The sequence below is a fragment of the Ochotona curzoniae genome, unplaced genomic scaffold (assembly GCF_017591425.1).
Source record: "Ochotona curzoniae isolate NIBS_2020 unplaced genomic scaffold, NIBS_Ocur_1.0 contig_2699, whole genome shotgun sequence".
NCBI lineage: Eukaryota > Metazoa > Chordata > Mammalia > Lagomorpha > Ochotonidae > Ochotona > Ochotona curzoniae.
In genome coordinates this window covers 506870-523930 of record NW_024465561.1, presented here as the reverse complement: position 1 = coordinate 523930, position 17061 = coordinate 506870, and the positions used below count along the sequence as shown (strand labels likewise).

At 54.1% G+C, this 17061-nt stretch overlaps 1 protein-coding gene across 1 annotated transcript; it reads left to right on the top strand.

Annotated features, from left to right (window-relative positions):
- Nucleotides 1-5200, top strand: LOC121153763 (very-long-chain 3-oxoacyl-CoA reductase-like). Its single transcript, XM_040976507.1, has 11 exons — nucleotides 1-160; nucleotides 591-637; nucleotides 1845-1920; nucleotides 2032-2142; nucleotides 2237-2307; nucleotides 3767-3811; nucleotides 4002-4036; nucleotides 4154-4235; nucleotides 4531-4596; nucleotides 4813-4962; nucleotides 5096-5200. The coding sequence occupies exons 1-11, from the start codon at nucleotides 1-3 to the stop codon at nucleotides 5198-5200; spliced, it is 948 nt and encodes a 315-aa protein (XP_040832441.1).
- Nucleotides 5201-17061: the final 11861 nt, after the last annotated feature.

The following is a 17061-nucleotide window of genomic DNA, read 5'->3' as shown; positions in this document are numbered from 1 at the left end:
ATGGAGTCCAGGTGGGATGTGCTGAGCGCGCTGGGGGCCGTCACCTGCGTGTGGCTGCTGCTGCAGGTCGTGTGGGCGGTGGCCCGTGGAGTGTACGTCTACCTGCTGCCCCAGGTTCGCCGTGGTGCCCCGTGGCTTTGTGCACAGGGAGCCTGGGCAGGTGAGAGTGAGGGCATTGCCCCAAGCCCCGGGGGTGTGAGGACACAGGAGTGAGGACGGGAGGAAGGTGAGGGACCCTGAATGGGGCATGGACGGGGAGACTCCTGGAAGAAGAGGTGAAGGCTGGGAGATGGCCCCTGTGCAGGAGAGGGAGCAGGGGTGAGGGAGCAGTCAGATGGAGGCTGCTGAGGGCAGGAAGAGGGAAGTTGGGTATCAGGAAAGCTGGAGGGGCAGGAGGGAGGCTGGAGGGACAGGATGGAGGCTGGAGGGGCAGGAGGGAGGGTGGAGGTACAGGAGAGAGGGTGGAGGGCAGAAGGGAGGGTGGAGGGCAGGAGGGAGGGTGGAGGGCAGGAGGGAGGGGACAGGGAGAAAGGGGAGAAGGAAGGAGGAGGCATGGGGATGTGCTCACCTCCTTCTCTGCTCCCCTGCAGTGGTGACTGGCGCCACAGGAGGCATTGGCAGGGCCTACGCTCATGAGGTAAACGCGCCTGGTCCTGGTGCGGGCTGGGGTGTTCCTGCAGGCTGTCTGGGGAGATTCTTCCTCACTGAACACAACCCCAGCTTGACCTGCTCCGGGTAGAACCGGCTTGGGCCAGGCCACTGCTGCACTCCCACGGTGTAGCCCTGCCATCCCAGGTGCTCCTCAACTCATGCAGTTCCCATTCTCCGTCCATGCAGCTGAGATGCCAGGCGAGGTGCCAGTGACTCAAGTGCAAGTGCCCAGGCCCAATATCCGGCTCCCGACTCCTGCTTCCAGGGTTGCCGAGAGTCGGTGGTCATGTTCAAGGTGCTGGGTCACTGCCAGCCTCTCATTCCCACATGCTGTGGGGCTTGGGGCAGCCAGTGCCAGATGCCATGGGCTGTGCAATAAACCCCAAGAACTTTATCTATATTTCAAGTAAAATATGCCAATAAGTCAGGCCACAGCCAGGAGTCCCGACCTGATGCAGCAGCACTATGGGGTGGCAGGGCCCCAGGACTCGTGCCACCATGTGCTTAGGTTCAGGTGTGTTACCTGAGAGACTCGCAGGCTGAGAGAGAGAGGGTCCTCCAAAGCAGGATGGGAAATGAGATGCAAAGCTTGGTTAATTTCAGTGTCCAGAATGTTAGCAATCCATGCCAACCCAGAGTCTTCAGAGAGCTTGTGGAAGAGGTGTTTCAGGAAAAGACTGGCTAATTCCAGGATCGTGGGCAGTGCCAGGTGGCCCAGGGCCAGCAGGTGCCAAGCAGAGAGAGAGTGCCCTGACACCATGAGACTTGCCACACTGCCTGCACCTGCTCTCAGCCAAGCTGACAGACACAGTGTCTGGGATACGACCACAATAGAACTCACTTCTGCCCCTGGGAATATACCAGCCTCGTGCTGCCAGCCTGGATGTGCAGGAACCCAGAAGCTGGACCCAGAGCAAGCCTGCCCTTGAGCCCAGGCTCTAAGGTGTGGAATGTTCATGCAGGCGGCGATGAGGAACTGGGATGGTAGGGTGGGTCCCCTCTAAGCTCACAGTGTCCAGGAGCCCTGCTGTCCCTGGGCTGCAGCTCAGGGCCATGGGCTGGCTCTCCTGCAGCTGTGCCTCTGGCTGCTGCCTGGCCCTGCACTCCCCTCTGCTGCGGGAGCCTGGATTGTGGTGGCCAGCAGCAGGCAGGAGGAGTAAGTGGGTGACCCTGCTCCCTGCACCCCTGCACAGCTGGCCAGGAGAGGTCTCAATGTGGTGCTCATCAGTCGGAGCCTGAGCAAGTTGGAGCAGGAGGCCAAGGAGATTGGTGAGAGCCAGGGTCTCCCCGGGCCGAGCCGGGCAGGGCTGGAGGCCAGCAGGGCCAGTGTGCAGGCTGTGGCCAGCTGAGGGCCTGGCCTGCTCGCTTACCCCTTGCCAGAGCGGCTGCATGGCCGGCAGACTCGAGTCATCCAGGCTGACTTCACCCGGGGCATGGAGATCTATGCGGACATCGAGGCGGGACTGCAGGACCTGGACATAGGAGTGCTGGGTGCGCAGCCAGGCTGGCTCGCCCTCCCCTGCCTGCTCCCCTGTCTGTGGCCACCGGCGCTGTCCGCTGACCCCTCTGTCCTCTCCCCGCCTAGTGAACAACGTGGGCATGGTTTATGCAGACAGCAAGTTACAGAGGCTTCTGGAGTGCGAAGACCCTGGACAAGTAAGTGAAGCCTTGCTGGGAGGCCTGCACTGCTCGCCGACTCTGTGCTGCCCTCTGTCGGAACGCAGGCACCTCGCGGCTGCTGGCAGGTGCCTGCTGTGCTGCTGCCCACTGCCCATGGCAGCCCTTCACCACCTTCCCTGCCCTGTGGTGCCGGCTTTACAGAATGACCCCGGGGGGGGGGAGGTCCATGGGCCTGGCGCTTCAGACACCCACGTGCCCTCCCCACGATGGGAGAGCGTGGGTTCTAGCCCAGCTCTGGCTGCTGACCTTGGGTTTAGCCACCTGCAGGGGAGAGCTGGACTGAGTGGAAATCCTAGCCACTGCAGTGTGACAGGATGGAGGCACAGTGGGACAGAGATTAACGGTGTTCCAGGTTCTGCCCACGTGGTGTCTGGCACAACACCACGGCCAAGCTAGGCTGCAGTCCTGAGCCAGGAGCACCCTCAGGTCCCCCACATGGCAGCACGGCCTCAAGCACCTGAGCTGGCATTTGCCACTTCCCAGGGTGTTCCCAGGCAGCTGCATGGGAGTGCATTTTCTGTGTTTACATTGCAAACGGTTGTAGTGCATTGCTGTGCAGCGGGGAGCCCCGAGTCCTGCAAGTGTCCAGTGGGACCCCAGAGTCCTGCCAGCATTGATCCCAACAGCTGGTTGCACCTCACGGATGGCTGCCCAGGAGGACGGCCCTCCCGGAGCTCCTGCCCAGCACTGCGAGAAACACCTTGGCTCGTAAAGATTGAGTTATTGACGTTTAAAAGGCAGGTTCCAGGAAAGGAGAGACACGGAAGGCGCTGCTAGAGAATCTGGTGCTTGTAAAGGGGAGGATTTGCCATGTGGCCACTGAGCCTGGCACAAGTAAGTTTTTGTTGAAGCATGTTTGAGTAGCCAGGCCAGCAGCCTAGTGGTTCAATCCTTGCCTGGCATCAGCCGGGCTTCCACAGGGGCACCGGTTTGTGTCCCAGCAGCTCCACTTGGCATCCAGCTCCCTGCTTGCTTCCCGGCTGTTGCACTTCCATTCTGTTGTGGCTGTTTGTGGAAGTGAGCCAGTGGATGCAGGGTCTCTTTTGCTGTTGCTCCTTCCATCTGTAGCTATGCCGTACAGGGAGAAAGAAACACACAACATAAAAATGAAAGTGCACGAGCAAGGTGCCTTATGGGGAAATTGTGCATGCATTTTCATAATTATGTTACCCGAGGAAGCTCCTCTTTTAGTTCCATTGTTCCCTGAGTGTTTGTGAGGCTAGCTCATGGGCAAGGAGCCAGGAAGGGAAAGGTTCCAGAAGCAGAGCTGAGGGTGAGCAGGCGCCTGCGCCTTCTGTCCCAGTGGGTGCTCTTTTATGGGACATGGGTGCTGGCTGTTGCAGTAGCTGCTTGAGGCCAGACTGAGCACAGGTGGGAGCCCGGGGGCCTGCGCAGGGAGGGGTGAGCTGCTCTCCTCTCCTGTCTTCTGCTTCAGAGCATGACGGACCTGGTGAACTGCAACATCATGTCAGTGATCCAGGTAAGGGGGCCGGGCCCGGGCAGCACGAGGGGCAGCGGGGGCTGGGGAGGAGGGTTGGGGAGGAGGGTTGGGGAGGAGGGCTGGGGAGGAGGGCTGGGGAGGAGGGTTGGGGAGGAGGGTTGGGGCAGAGGGCTGGGGAGGAGGGTTGGGGAGGAGGGCTGGGACAAGCCTCTGCCGCCCTTGTCCACAGATGACCCGCATCGTCCTGCCCCGCATGGTCACCAGGTAGGAATGAGGACCTTTCCCGGGCTACGTCCCTGCCCCCACGCACAGGTCCCACCTGTGTTTTTGCAGAGTTGGGGTGCCCTCCCCTCTCCCCACTGGCTGCTGCTCCCCACGCAGGCGCAGAGGCGTCATCATCAACCTCTCCTCGATGAACAGCTTGTGGAGCATCCCACTTTTTATCATGTATTCTGCGTCCAAGGTGCGCATGTGTGCCCCAGCCTGGGTTTCTTAGTGTTATGAGAGAGAAGAGGTGACTGGAGTGCTGGGAAGACATGGATGGGAGCGGGTCCTGCTGGGGGCTGAGAGCAGGTGCACGGAGGAGTGGAGGTGTGGGACACAGGGGCCTCAGGCAGGCAGGGGAGGTGCTGGCCTCGGTAGTCACACAGTGTCCTAGGAGCAGGCAGGGCTAGGGCCAGGGTGGGCTGGCAGGCCATCCCTGCCCCTGCCCTGGGGGAGGCTCTGGCTCCTGGCACCGTCTCTGTCCTCCTGCTCAGGCCTTCGTGCGAAGCTTCTCCAACGCCTTGGCCACAGAGTACCGCCCCTATGGCATCACCGTGCAGGTGCGGACTTGGAGGGGTGAGGGGGCTCTCAAAGAAAGGGGTGCGAGGGGGTGAATGAGAAAGGGGTTCCCAGGGGATTCCCACAGGCTCTGTGTCCTGAGGGAAGCAGGGTGTTGGGAAGGGTCTTGCACTGGAGTGTCTCTGGTGTCTGGGCAGGAAGGTGTACGGCACGGGGAATGAACACAGCCCCTGGCTTCCCCTCTTCCATTCCTGTAGACCGTGACTCCTGCTATTGTTGCCACGAATATGACCACTGGCTTCAAACCCGGACTCCTGGTCATGCGGTCTGAAGACTTTGCCCGGGAGGCGCTGGACACCGTGGGCCTGTCGTCTGATGTCTCTGGCTGCCTGAGCCATGCCCTGCAGGTGCCGCAGTGTGGCAGGTGGCAGGTGGTGGGTGGTGATATTTTCTGGCCAGGTGGAAGGGGAGTGGTCCAGAGGAGGGGAGAGGCCGAGGAGGCGCAGCACAAAGAGCTGACCTGGCTCCTGTCCTCTCCAGATTAGCCTGATGACTTTCCTCGTGCCACAGTGGCTTCTACACACTCAGTGGGGATGCCAGCTTTTCTTTCGGAGTTTGGCGATATTAAGGGAAGACAACATGTGAGCAAGTGCCATGAGACTTCGCCGCTCTGGAAAGCTGGGTTGGTATGGGCCGTACTGCCCGAGGCCTCTCCCACATGGGCACAGACGAGGCAGCCCACGCCGCTCAGCCCACTAGCAACACGCTGTGTGCTGACCCCGGGGAGCCAGCAGGGAAACTCAGTAAATACATGTACCTCACCGGACACGCCTACTTCCTTTGTGTTGCCTACTGCCAATTATGAATTTTCTGCTCTGTGAGTTACATCACAATCACAATCTTTATGTATTAAGAATAGGAACCACTCCCGCCCTCCAAAGTGCACAAGGCATTCAGAGAGCTTGAGCTCAGGGCTGGCATTGGGGCACGGCTGGCTCTGCCATCCTGGACTGCAGTACCAGTGTGAGCACCGCCTGCTGTGCTCTGGCCCAGCTCCCTACCTGTGCCCCTGGGATGGCCACCGAGGATGGCTCAAGTACCTGGGTCCCCTGTCCCTCATGGGGGCAAGCCAGATGGAGGCCCTGCCCGTGCCTGGGCCTGTGGCTGCCATCAGGGAGTGAGCCAGCACCTGGAACATCTTTCTCTGTTTTCCCCACCTTCTATCCCTCTGCCTTACAAATGAATTAATCATTTTGAAGCTCCTGGGGAATTGGGATGAGGAGGTGTTTATTTGGCGCCCAGACCTGTGGGATCCTTGCACAGGCTTTCATAGGACGTGTTTTCCATGAAGTGTTGGAAGAGCCTGGTGTGGAGACTGCATCCACTCCTCATAGCAGCAGCAGGATCAGCCCAGAATGAACCACACATCCTCATGTCAGAACCTGAATGGGTGTAGGACAGGCTGGGCCAGGTGGCGTCCTCCAGTGGTCACATGAGAGCTGGGTCTGGGTGTTTTTTCTGGCAAGACTGCGCTGCAGCACTCAGAGGTGAGAGCCAGCATTGTTGTGGGCAAGTTGGGCTAGGTCACAGTACCATGCAGTGAGTGCCAGGACTGGGGCGCTGGGCACCTGAGAGTTGGTAGCAGCACCTGCTGGCACATGTGAGATGCAATGGTGGGAGCAGGGCTGGTAAGACAACTAGGGGAACTCCCCTGCTAGGCCACAGCTCCTGCTGGTGAACATGAGCACCAGGGCTGTCAGCAGGCAAGATTGGACTGGGCTGTTGCACCCGTTGTCATATGTGCACAATTGGGGCAAAGGAGCATGCGTGGCAGGGGAACTTTGGGGACTCCCTTGCTGGGCTGCTGCTGTTTCCACTGGAGTGTGAAGGGCTGGGACTTGGGTGTTATCTCAGAAGATTCTAACTTCAGGGCCTGAGGTTGTGTCAGATGCCGTCCTGTTAGCTACAGCACATGTCTTTTTATTGTATTGTCTTTTAAACAATGTGTTTGGATATTGATTTTACAGGTGAGTTGTTTGCAGACCCACGTGGGGCTCTGGCTTGAGTGCAGCCTGCCTGGGTTGGGAGCAATGGGAGTGAGATGAATGTTTCCGTTTTTCCCACCTGTGTCTGTGAGGGGATAGGCAGTGCTTGCTGTCAGATTGCATCATCCCCGGAAATGGAAGTGGTCATTTGATGTTGCCTTGGAGACCCCAGTGTGGGAAAGAAAGTCCCTTGGGTCTTTCCTGAGTGGCCTTGGCTTTCCTGCTGTGTTATGGCTTTCATTAACAAAGGATGAGACATTCTTTCTCAGGCCTGTTGCCTGTCCTGTCTACCTCCTTGTGCCCCCAGGCCTGGGTGCTTGTTGTAGAGCCTGGCCTGGAATGTTGCTGTGCCTGTCCTGCTTTCCTCCTTGGAAGGGGCACTCCGAGTCTTCTGTTGGCATGGAGGAGCTGGCTGTTCATGTTCTTCCTCTTTCCTGTTCATCTGGGTATTCTCTCCCTTCTCGCACAGGGTCAGCAGCTCCAGGACTGGACCACATGTCCACGTCATTTTCTCTGTTGTTAGGCAGGGGTCAAGTGTAGTGGTCTAGTTGGGGAGCCACCTGAGAAACCTCAACTAGCAGGTCCTCAGACCTTGTGCTTGTATGTGCCAGCTGGTAAAATGCTGGGTTCAGTCTGCACTCCCACACCCCACCCAAGGCAGGCAACAGATACCAGTGGGTGCAGCTTCCTAGTCAGTCCTGCCCTCAGCCCTGGCTCTCACATGAACTGCCAGGTGCTGCCACCGAGGGTCTCCCTGTTTTCAACAATGTGGAGAGCTTCTCTTGCTGGTTAGTTACTCTCCAGGTCCCTTTTATATGCCATGAATGCATCCTGCCTGGGCTAGCTGGCCTCCATGGTGCTCACTGCCATCACAAAAGTGTCAGTTCACTGTGGAGGCACATGCAAGCATGATTAGGACTTCTCCACCTTGCTGTACATAAACTCACTGGCTGTTGCTGTCTTGACTGCATAGACATCCAGGAGGCCGCACCTCAGGCCAGCACATGGACTCTGGGTGATCAAAGCAGCCAGCTGAAATCTAAGTGAATCTTGTTGGCTCTTGCACCAGCTCATTCTCAGGGAGCTTATCCCTCTGTGTTCAGGGCGGTGTCCTCAGGAGGCCCTTTCGTCGCTGCAGTCCTAGTGACTCCCAGGAAACCAGTGCAAAGCAACAAAAGAAGCAAATGAGCAGCAAAGCCCAGCCCTGAGATACACATCTCTAAGGTCTTGTGGCGTCCCAGACATTGGGAGCTTCTATTGCAGCTTTGGGGGATCCCTCCCTGGGGTGGCACAGCCTGCCCCTGGGAAACATACTGTGCTGTTATGCCAACTGGTTCTTAATAGTGAATTAATGGTGTTATTGACAATGTTTGCATAGATAAGGCTGCGTGCACATGTGGACCATGAATTAGGGTGGGGAGGGTTGAGGAATAGGGGAACATGGATGAGACAACCGTTTCCAATTTGCCTTTTATCTTCCTGGGATGAGAAGGAAGAAGGAAAGAGGGCGATCCCAGCAGCCAATTGCATCAGGAGCTGTGGGGTGGGGAGAGACCACTCAGTCTCGCCCCAGGGTCCCCACGTGGAGCATGTTCTGACATGCTGTCGACTTCTCAGACCCAAGGATGAGGAAATCCCCCCAAGGTCCATGGGCTGACACAGCCCACCCCGAGTCTCCGTTCGCCCAGAAAATTGCTCTCAGGCTTCTCTGTGGAAGCTGAGCAGTTGATTCTGCCCTTCTTCCTCTGCTCTGGTACCAGATGTCCTCCGCAGGCTCCGAGGGACTGCCTCATCCTCCATTGGCATCTGGGCATGCTCTGCTCTGCAGCATCTTCAGTAACTGAGGGGGCCCCGTTCACACACAGGCTCTCCACTGTGTGGGCACAGGTCCTGCCGCTCTGTCCGTGGTTGGAGTTCTGAATGCAGCAGTTGAATCAAGTGGGTTTTCAAAGAAATCTCATCTGAGGTGATCCCTGACCTTACTCCCATGTTTGCGTGTCTGTGTGGGGTCTGGCTCTGTCTGTCACCCACATCAGCATATGCCCACACTGATAGTTGCAATTGCTGCTCAGATCTAGCTCCAGCCCTGTTGTGCAGCCCTACCCACCACAGCCCACCACACACTCAGTCCTCACATACACCAAGGGAAGCTATGGCCCAGTCAGAGCAGCCCCCAATAACCCCCACCTGGTCAGAGCCCAGCCCCGGTTCCTGTGCTTACCAGCATGTGCAGTGGACTGGTCCTGTTGGTCCCTCATCCCATTCAGCTCTCATACACATCATTGGGCATTGAAACCTAACTCAACCCAACCAACTCCACCCTCCAGTCACCTCTCACGCCAGCACGTGCCACTGCCTGTCTAGCCAGAGCTGCCCCCAGTCCTGGTTCGCATGTTTCACCATTGGGAGCTACAGCCCGTCAAAGAAGTGCCCTCTTTCTATATGAGACAATTCCCTACCCTGGATCTAGCACTCTCCAGGTGGTTCTGCAGTCTAGCTCCAGAGGATCTGCCCCCAGTCCAGGCACTTGCCAGCTGATGTTGCCCCAAAACCTAACTAGTCTGCCCCTACTCTGGCTCATGCCTACACCAGTGGGTACAGTCAGTCAGCCCAGCCTGGCTCTCCCCTAACCCAGCTCACATGCAGGCCAACAGGTGTTGTAGCCCTGCCCAACCTGGTTTGCCCCCAGTCCCAGCTCTCACACTCACCAGCAGGAGCTTTGGCCCAGCAGGGGAGTCCCCATATCTGCCCTACCAGGCTCAGACACACCCCAACCGGGTCACACGTGTGCTGGTGGGTGCTGTGGCTCAGTCTATCATGTCCTGTTTCACCTCCGCATATGCTGTTGTGTGGTGTAGCCTGACCCAGCCTGGTTTTCCCCAGTTCCAGCTCATGCTGGGCTGTGCTGCTCATTAACCCAGCCCAGCCAGCCCCCAGTCCTGCCCCTAACGTGAACTGGCAGGTGCTGAAGCCCGACCTGGTCCATTCCGCACCCTGTCCTGCTTCTCAGATCTGCCAGTGAGTGTGGTAAACGGGCCCAGCCTGGCCTGCCCCAGACCTGACCCACACGTGTGCTGGCAGGTGTTGTAACCTGTCCTGGTCTGGGCTGCTCCTTGTCTTGCTTCTTGAGCTCCCCTGCAGGGACTGCACGCTGGCATAGGAGTTCTGCCAGCTCCTCTCTCAGGCCTCCTCCCAGTGCCGGTGTGTCTTTGACGCAGGCTGACTTAGTCCACCCCTGTCCTGGCTAGACAGTGGCCTTGCGCCACCGGCCCACACCCCTTCTGGTTCTTACTGTGTGGTAGGGTAGGCAGCTAGCTCAGGGTCACGAGCCTGGAAGCCACCTGCCCAACACCTAGGTGTTCCCTCCTGCCCACCTGTCATGCTCACCTATCGTCACCTGGAACCTGGGGGGGGGGTATTGTACTGCTGTGTACACTCCACTCACCACTCCATACAGGCCGTGATAGGAAGGGGCTCACTGTCTACTGGCCATGTGCTCTCATCGCTCTGGCACTCCGACTCTTGCCCTGCAATACCTGCTTGCTCTCTGCCTTCTCACGGACAGACTCTGAGGACAGGTATCCCCTGAGCATGGCTCCTGTATCTGTATTCCTTACCCTCTCTGCTCACTGCTTGACGGGACAGTGAAGGTAGCAATGCTAGGGCCAGGTACAGTAGCCTAGCGGCTAAAATCTTCACCTTTAATGATCCTGGATCACATATGGGTGCCATTTCTAATCCCAGCAGCTCCACTTTTCATCCAGCTCTCAGGCATAGGAAAGCAGTCAAGGACGGCCCCAAACCTTGGGACCCTGCACCCGTGTGGGAGACCTGGAACAAGTTCCTGGATCTGTTTTTGGATCGGCAAAGCACCGACCATTGTGGCTGACTTAGGGAATGGATCATCGGACGGAAGTTCTTTTTCTCTGTCTCTCTTCCTCTCTGTGTATCTGACTTTCCAATGAAAATCGAATAAGTCTTAAAGAATAATTTCTCATTTGAGAACATTCCCGCGTTCCAGGAGAGCTGAGGCTGAGCAGTAATGGCATGTGGCAGAGAAGCCAGGGAAAGGTGGATGTCTGCAGGTTTGTACGTGTGGCCAGTTGTTCACTGTGCGTCACTTAGGTCACTTCTAAGGCTGGGGAGGCTGGGACGCAGATCCTCAGCTGAACGGATCGACCTCAGGGGGTAGACCACTTGGTCTTCCAGGGGTTTTGATTCACACTGGATTGCCGTATGGACTTGTGAACTGCTATTTCTCTTGGGTCCTTGGCCGCAGCAGGGATGGACATGTGAGAGAGCAGGCCGGGGCCAGTTCTGCTGGCAGGGATTAAAAAAAATTTTTTTTTTTTTATTGCAAAATCGGTTATATATAGAGAGAGGAGGAGAGACAAAACTAAGAAGTTTTGTCTGATGATTCAGTCGCCATGTGACTGCAATGGCCAGAGCTGCTGCCATCTGATGCCAGGTGTAAGGAGCTCTTCAGGGTCTTTGGCACAGTCTGAAGCTTTGTGCCCATCCTCAGTTGCCCTCCCAGGCCACAAGCAGGGAGCTGGATGGGTAGCGGGGTCGCCAAGATTAGGACCAGTGCCCATATGGGATCCAGGCAAGTTTCCTGCGAGGACTTTAGCCGCTATGCCACCATGCTGGTTGTGTGCACAGGGATTTTTCAACATGCAGCTCTAAGCCGCGCGCAGGGGCAGCCAGCTTGGCCTCCAGTGTAGGGGCAGGCGTGGATCCAGCCACACAGGGCCCTCCACTGCTGCCCCCAGATGTGCCACTGCCACTCACCGCTTGCCTCCTGCCCTGGCTCCTGCACCGCCGTCCGTCCTGGAGATGGCTCTGGGCCCTGGGTGCTAACTGAAGCCCCATGCTGTGCCCAGGGAGCGGAAGGAGACGGATGCTAAGGAGCAGGGTACCATGAAAGATGAAGCTGGCATCGCCTTCACCTTCCTCCGCACCAGGAAAAGGAATGCACATGTGGCTTTTTTTTTTCCTTCCAGGATCCAGATGAAGAAATTGCCAACAACGACAGGCCAGTGTGAGAGGCCAGTGTGGCAGTCAGCTCTGGGCTGGCAATGCGGTACGTGCAAAGCCCTGCTCCTCGGCAGGGAAGAGGATGAGCTTGCTCTTTGCAAACACCGCGTTTGAGCCTCACAGCCTGGTGCCCGCCACAGCCTCACCCCTGCCTCTTCTGAGCTGGGCAAACAGAGAGGAGGTTTGGAAAACCGTGTCAAGCAAGGACAGGAAATACTCCCGGGGTTAGCACTTTGTGCAGCGCCATCCTCTTCAGCTGCTCAAGATGCGAGCCATTCTCCTGGACTGGTCCATGGAGGGGTGTCAAGTCCATGGGCTTCACAGGGAGACGGTTCACTTGGCAACAGGACTTGTTTGATCGGGACATGACCACTCAAGGAAATATTGTAAAAACACCTCTGCAGGGCCCGGCACGGTGGTGCAAGTGGTTAAAGGTCCTCGCCTTGCACGCCTGGGATCCCATATGGGCGCCGGTTCTAATCCCGGCAGCCCCGCTTCCCTTCCAGCTCCCTGCCTGTGGCCTGGGAAAGCAGTCGAGGACGGCCCAAAGCTTTGGGACCCTGCACCCACGTGGGAGACCCGGAAGAGGCTCCTGGCTTCGGATCCGCATAGTATTGGCCCGTTGCGCTCACTTGGGGAGTGAATCATCGGACGGAAGATCTTCCTCTCTGTCTCTCCTCTCTGTATATCCACCTTTCCAATAAAAAATAATAAAATAAATCTTAAAAAAAAAAACACCTCTGCAGCTGATTGGGGTTTCATCGTTCTTTATGGCTGCCAAACTTGAGGAGATGTGTGCTCCCTGCCTCGCGGGAGTCTGCTCATGTTACGGACGGGGCTTGTCCAGGGGGTTTTTGTTGGGATTGCGTTAACGCTGTTTATTGCTTTTGGTAATGTGGTCATTTTGATGATGTTGATCCTGCCAATCCAGGAACATGGTAAGTTTCTCCATTTTTCTTTTTTTTTTTTTTAAAGATTTATTTTTATTATTTTTTATTGGAAAGGCGGATATACAGAGAGGAGAGACAGAGAGGAAGATCTTCCGTCCGATGATTCACTCCCCAAGTGAGCGCAACGGCCGATACTATGCGGATCCGAAGCCAGGAGCCTCTTCCGGGTCTCCCACGCGGGTGCAGGTTCCCAAGGCTTTGGGCTGTCCTCGACTGCTTTCCCAGGCCACAGGCAGGGAGCTGGAAAGGAAGCGGGGCCTCCGGGATTAGAACCGGCGCCCATATGGGATCCCGGGTGTGCAAGGGCGAGGACTTAACCACTTGCGCCACCGTGCCGGGCCCAGTTTCTCCATTTTTCAAAGTCTTTTTCTATTTCCTTTTTTAATGTTTTGTAGTTTTTGTCACAGAGGTCTTCCACATATTTAGTTAGCTTAATTCCTAGGTATTTATTTAGTTTTTTTAAAAAAGATTTATTTATTTTTATTGGAAAGGCAGATGTACAGAGAGGAGGAGAGACAGAGAAGAAGATTTTCCATCTGATGATTCACTCCCCATGTGGCCGCAACAGCTGGTGCTGCGCCGATCCAAAGCCAGGAGCCAGGAACTTTGCAAGTCTCCCACGTGGGTGCAGGGTCCCAAGGCTTTTGGCCATCCTCGACTGCTTTCCCAGGCCACAAGCAGGGAGCTGGTTAGGAAGTGGAGCTGCTGAGGTTAGAACCGGCGCCCATATGGGATCCCGGCACATTCAATGCGAGGACCTTAACCATTATGCTATTCCACTGGGCCCTAATTTCCAGGTATTCAACATTCCTCTCTAAAGGGGACTGTACTTTCTCACCCATGGAATTATTTGTGTACACGAGTGCCATCAGCTTGTGTTCATTAATTTTGTATCCTGCCACCCTGCCAAAATCTCTTATGAATTCCAATAGCCTCTTGACTGAGTCTTTTGGTTCTCCTATGTGGAGAATCATGCCATCTGCAAATAGAGATAATTTCATTCCCTCTTTTCCAATTTGTATTCCTGTAATTCTTTTTTCTTGCCTAATAGCTCCGGCAAGGACTTCCAATACTATATTGAAGAGTAGCGGTGACTGTGGACAGCCCTGTCTAGTTCCAGATTTGAGTGGGAAGGCTTCCAATCTTTCTTCATTTAGAATGATGCTGGCATGGGGTTCTTTGTAAACTGCCTTGATTGTGTTGTAGAATGTTCTTTCTATGCCTATCTTGCTTAGGGTTTTCAGCATGAAGTGATGTTGGATTTTATCAAATGCCTTCTCTGCATCTTTTGAGACGACCGTATGGTTTTTATTTATCGATTTGTTGATGTGATGTGTCAGTCACATTTATGGATTTGGGAATGTTGAAGTATCCCTGCATGCCTGGGATGAATCCCACCTGGTCCGGGTGATGTGTTGTTGGATCCTGCTGGCTAGTATTGCGTTTATGTTCATCGAGCATATTGGTCTGTAGGTCTCTTTTTCTGTTGTTTCTCTATCTGGCTTTGGTGTTAAGGTGATATTGGCTTCATAGAAAGAGTTTGGAAGGATTGCCTCTCTTTCTATTGTTTGGAAAAGCTTGTGGAGGATTGGGGTCAGTTCCTCTTGGGACATTTAGTAGAATTCAGCAGTGAAGCCATCTGGTCCAGGACTTTTCTTGGTTGGGAGGGCTTTAATGACTGATTCGATCTCCATACATGCTATTGGTCTATTTAGATTGTTAGTTGCTTGTTGATTCAATTCTGGGGGATTGTATGTGTCCAAAAAAATCTATCCATCTCTTCTAGGTCTTCTGATTTGTTCTTATAGAGTTGCTTGTCATAGTTCCCAATAATTCTTTGTATTTCCAAGATATCTGTTGTTATATCTCCTTTCTCGTCTCTGATGCCATTGATGGGTATTTTTCCCTCCCCCCCCCTTTTTTTTGATTAGTTGGGCTAGTGGGGATACTGTTTTTTAAAAAATTTTCTCAAAGAACCAGCTCTTTGATTCATTGATCTTATGTACAGTTCTCTGGGTCCCTGTTTGGTTTATTTCCTCCCTTATTTTGATGAGTTCTTTTTTCCTACTAATCTTGGGATTGCTTTGCTGTTGTTTTTCTAGTTCCTTCGACTGTAGGGTTAGCTCATCTACTTGATGACTTTCTAATTTCTTAACATAAACACTGATTGAAATGCACTTTCCTCTTGACACTGTCTTGATTGTGACCATGAATTTTGATATGGTGTGTTGATGCCTTTATTTGTGTCAAGCAATTTTTAAATTTCTCCTTTGATTTCCTCTCTGATACATTGCTCATTGAGTAACATATTATTCAGTCTCCATGTGTTTGTAAGTCTTCTTGGGTGTTTTGAGTTCTTGGTCTCTAGCTTCACTCCATGATGGCCTAAGAATATGCATGGTTTAATTTCGATTTTTAAAAAATTTTTGCTGAGGCTCGTTTTGTGACCAATAACATGGTCAATTCTGGAGAAGGTTCCTTGCAGCAATGAAAAAAAAGTGAATTCTCTATCTATAGGATGAAAGGTTCGATAGATATCAACTAAGTCCATTTGCCCTAGAGTTTGGGTGAGTTCTGTTGTTTCTTTGGTGAATTTCTGGCCATTGATGTGAAAGGGGTATTAAGGTCCTCCACTGTGATTGTATTGGAGTCTATTTCTCCCTTTAAGTCCATCAATGTTTGTTTCGTATACCTGGTGCCTTGGCATCTGGTGCATATGCGTTGATTATGTTGCTGTCTTCTTGCCGAATGGATCCCTTGGTCATTATGTGACATCCTTCTTCAGCTCTTTTAACGTTTTTCACACCAAAGTCTATGTCATCTGATGCAAGAATGGCTACCCCTGCACGTTTTTCCTTACCATTCACTTGGAATATCTTTTTCCATCCTTTCGCTTTCAGTTTCCTCTGATCTTTGCTAGTGAGATGTGTCTTCTAAGCAGCAGATGAATGGGTTTTGTTTTTTGATCCATTCCTTTTATCTATGGCATTTTGGCATTTAAACCATTTACATTCAATGTTAATATGGATAGGTGACAATTTGGTTCTGTCATCTCAGTAATGTGGTGTTCTTTGGTTGAGTCTTCTGTTGGCCTTTTAGTGGGATGTCTTCCACATATGCCTGTGGCTTTGGTGGCTGCTGTTCCTTTTCTCTGGATGGCTGTGTTCTTTGCTCCTTCAGCCTCTCACTCATTCACCTCTTAGAGAAAGCACCGGGTGACAGCAAGCCAGGACCTTCTCCTCTCACCTGTCTCCCCTTTGCTTCATGTCCACAGGACAAAGTCCAAGCAAAGAAACCCATAGTGTTTGAACAAAACAGGATTTTTCCTCTGCCTCCAGGGTCACAACCCCGCCGCAGAGCAGTGAGAAGCAGAGCAGCAAGCAGGAGAGCGTGTGACCACACCAGCCTGCTCTACCAGAGTTGCATGCAAGTGCCTGCTCCCAGTTCCCCTCTGCCTGCTGCATTCGCTTTTACAGCTATTTCAGTGGAAGAGTGTACCTCTTCCAGAACACACGTCCTCTGTGGAGGTGGAGACATTGGACAGGGAGAAGCGATTTTTTTTTTTTATTGGATGCTTCGATATTTGAATGAGTGAATCAAGTACACCAGCCACCTCCAGAACACCAGTGAGTGCTCTCGGTGTTGCCAAGGGAGGTGCTGCGGGCTGGACTGACTGTGCACACTGTGACAAAGGCTTCAAGCTGAGCAGCATCATTGTTGCTGCTGCCACCTCCTGGGTGTTCTGCATGTGTCATGGTAAGTGGAACAGGTGGTCATGAGTGAGTGTGGTGATGCCAGGCTGGCAAGCAGCCAGGATGGGGCTGGCACCTTTCACACTATCGGTTGACAGCATACAATGCCTTGACAAACTTGTTCTGTAAGTGTTGCCATGTCTCTATGTTTTTTTTTTTTTTTTAATAAAAATAGTACTGTCTTTGAACAAAATAATAAAATAAACCTTAGATTTGTCTGGCATGAAGTGCTTTGAACTCTGAAACCATGAGCACCAGTGGAGGCCAGAGTCAAGTCCAGTCTGGCTCACTGCAGACCCAGTGCACACCAATGCAGAGAGACTGCAGCCATGTCCAGCCCACATCACCGTGCCCATTCCCGCCCTTGTGCTCTCCAATGGGAACCACAACCCAGCCTGGGTGTCCCCTTAGCTCCCCAACCAGGCCTGTTCCCAGCCACACATCCTGTGCATAACAGTGATTGCCCTGACCTGGCTCGGCATAGCCCTTCCCCGGTCTAACCTCTTGCCATCTGGTGCTGAAACCTGACCTGGCCCTGCCTGCCCCCAGTCCCCACTCTGGCTGGCAGGTGCTGCGGCCTCACCCAGCATAGTCTGCTTCCTCCTCCAACTCTTACCAACTAAGACATGTGATAACCTTGCCCGGCATAACCCGCACTCCAGCCTGGCTCCTGTACTTGCCAGGGAGCTCAAGTTGGCCTGGCCCTGCCCTGTCTGCCCCTC

What these genes read in the sequence shown, in the direction of transcription:
- LOC121153763 (XM_040976507.1), top strand. Translation starts at nt 1, where the DNA reads ATGGAGTCCAGGTGGGATGTGCTGAGCGCGCTGGGGGCCGTCACCTGC. An exon ending in GCAGGGCCTACGCTCATGAG is followed by an intron (nt 638 to 1,844) that starts GTAAACGCGCCT and finishes ACCCCTGCACAG; the next exon opens with CTGGCCAGGAGAGGTCTCAA. An exon ending in AGTGCGAAGACCCTGGACAA is followed by an intron (nt 2,308 to 3,766) that starts GTAAGTGAAGCC and finishes CTTCTGCTTCAG; the next exon opens with AGCATGACGGACCTGGTGAA.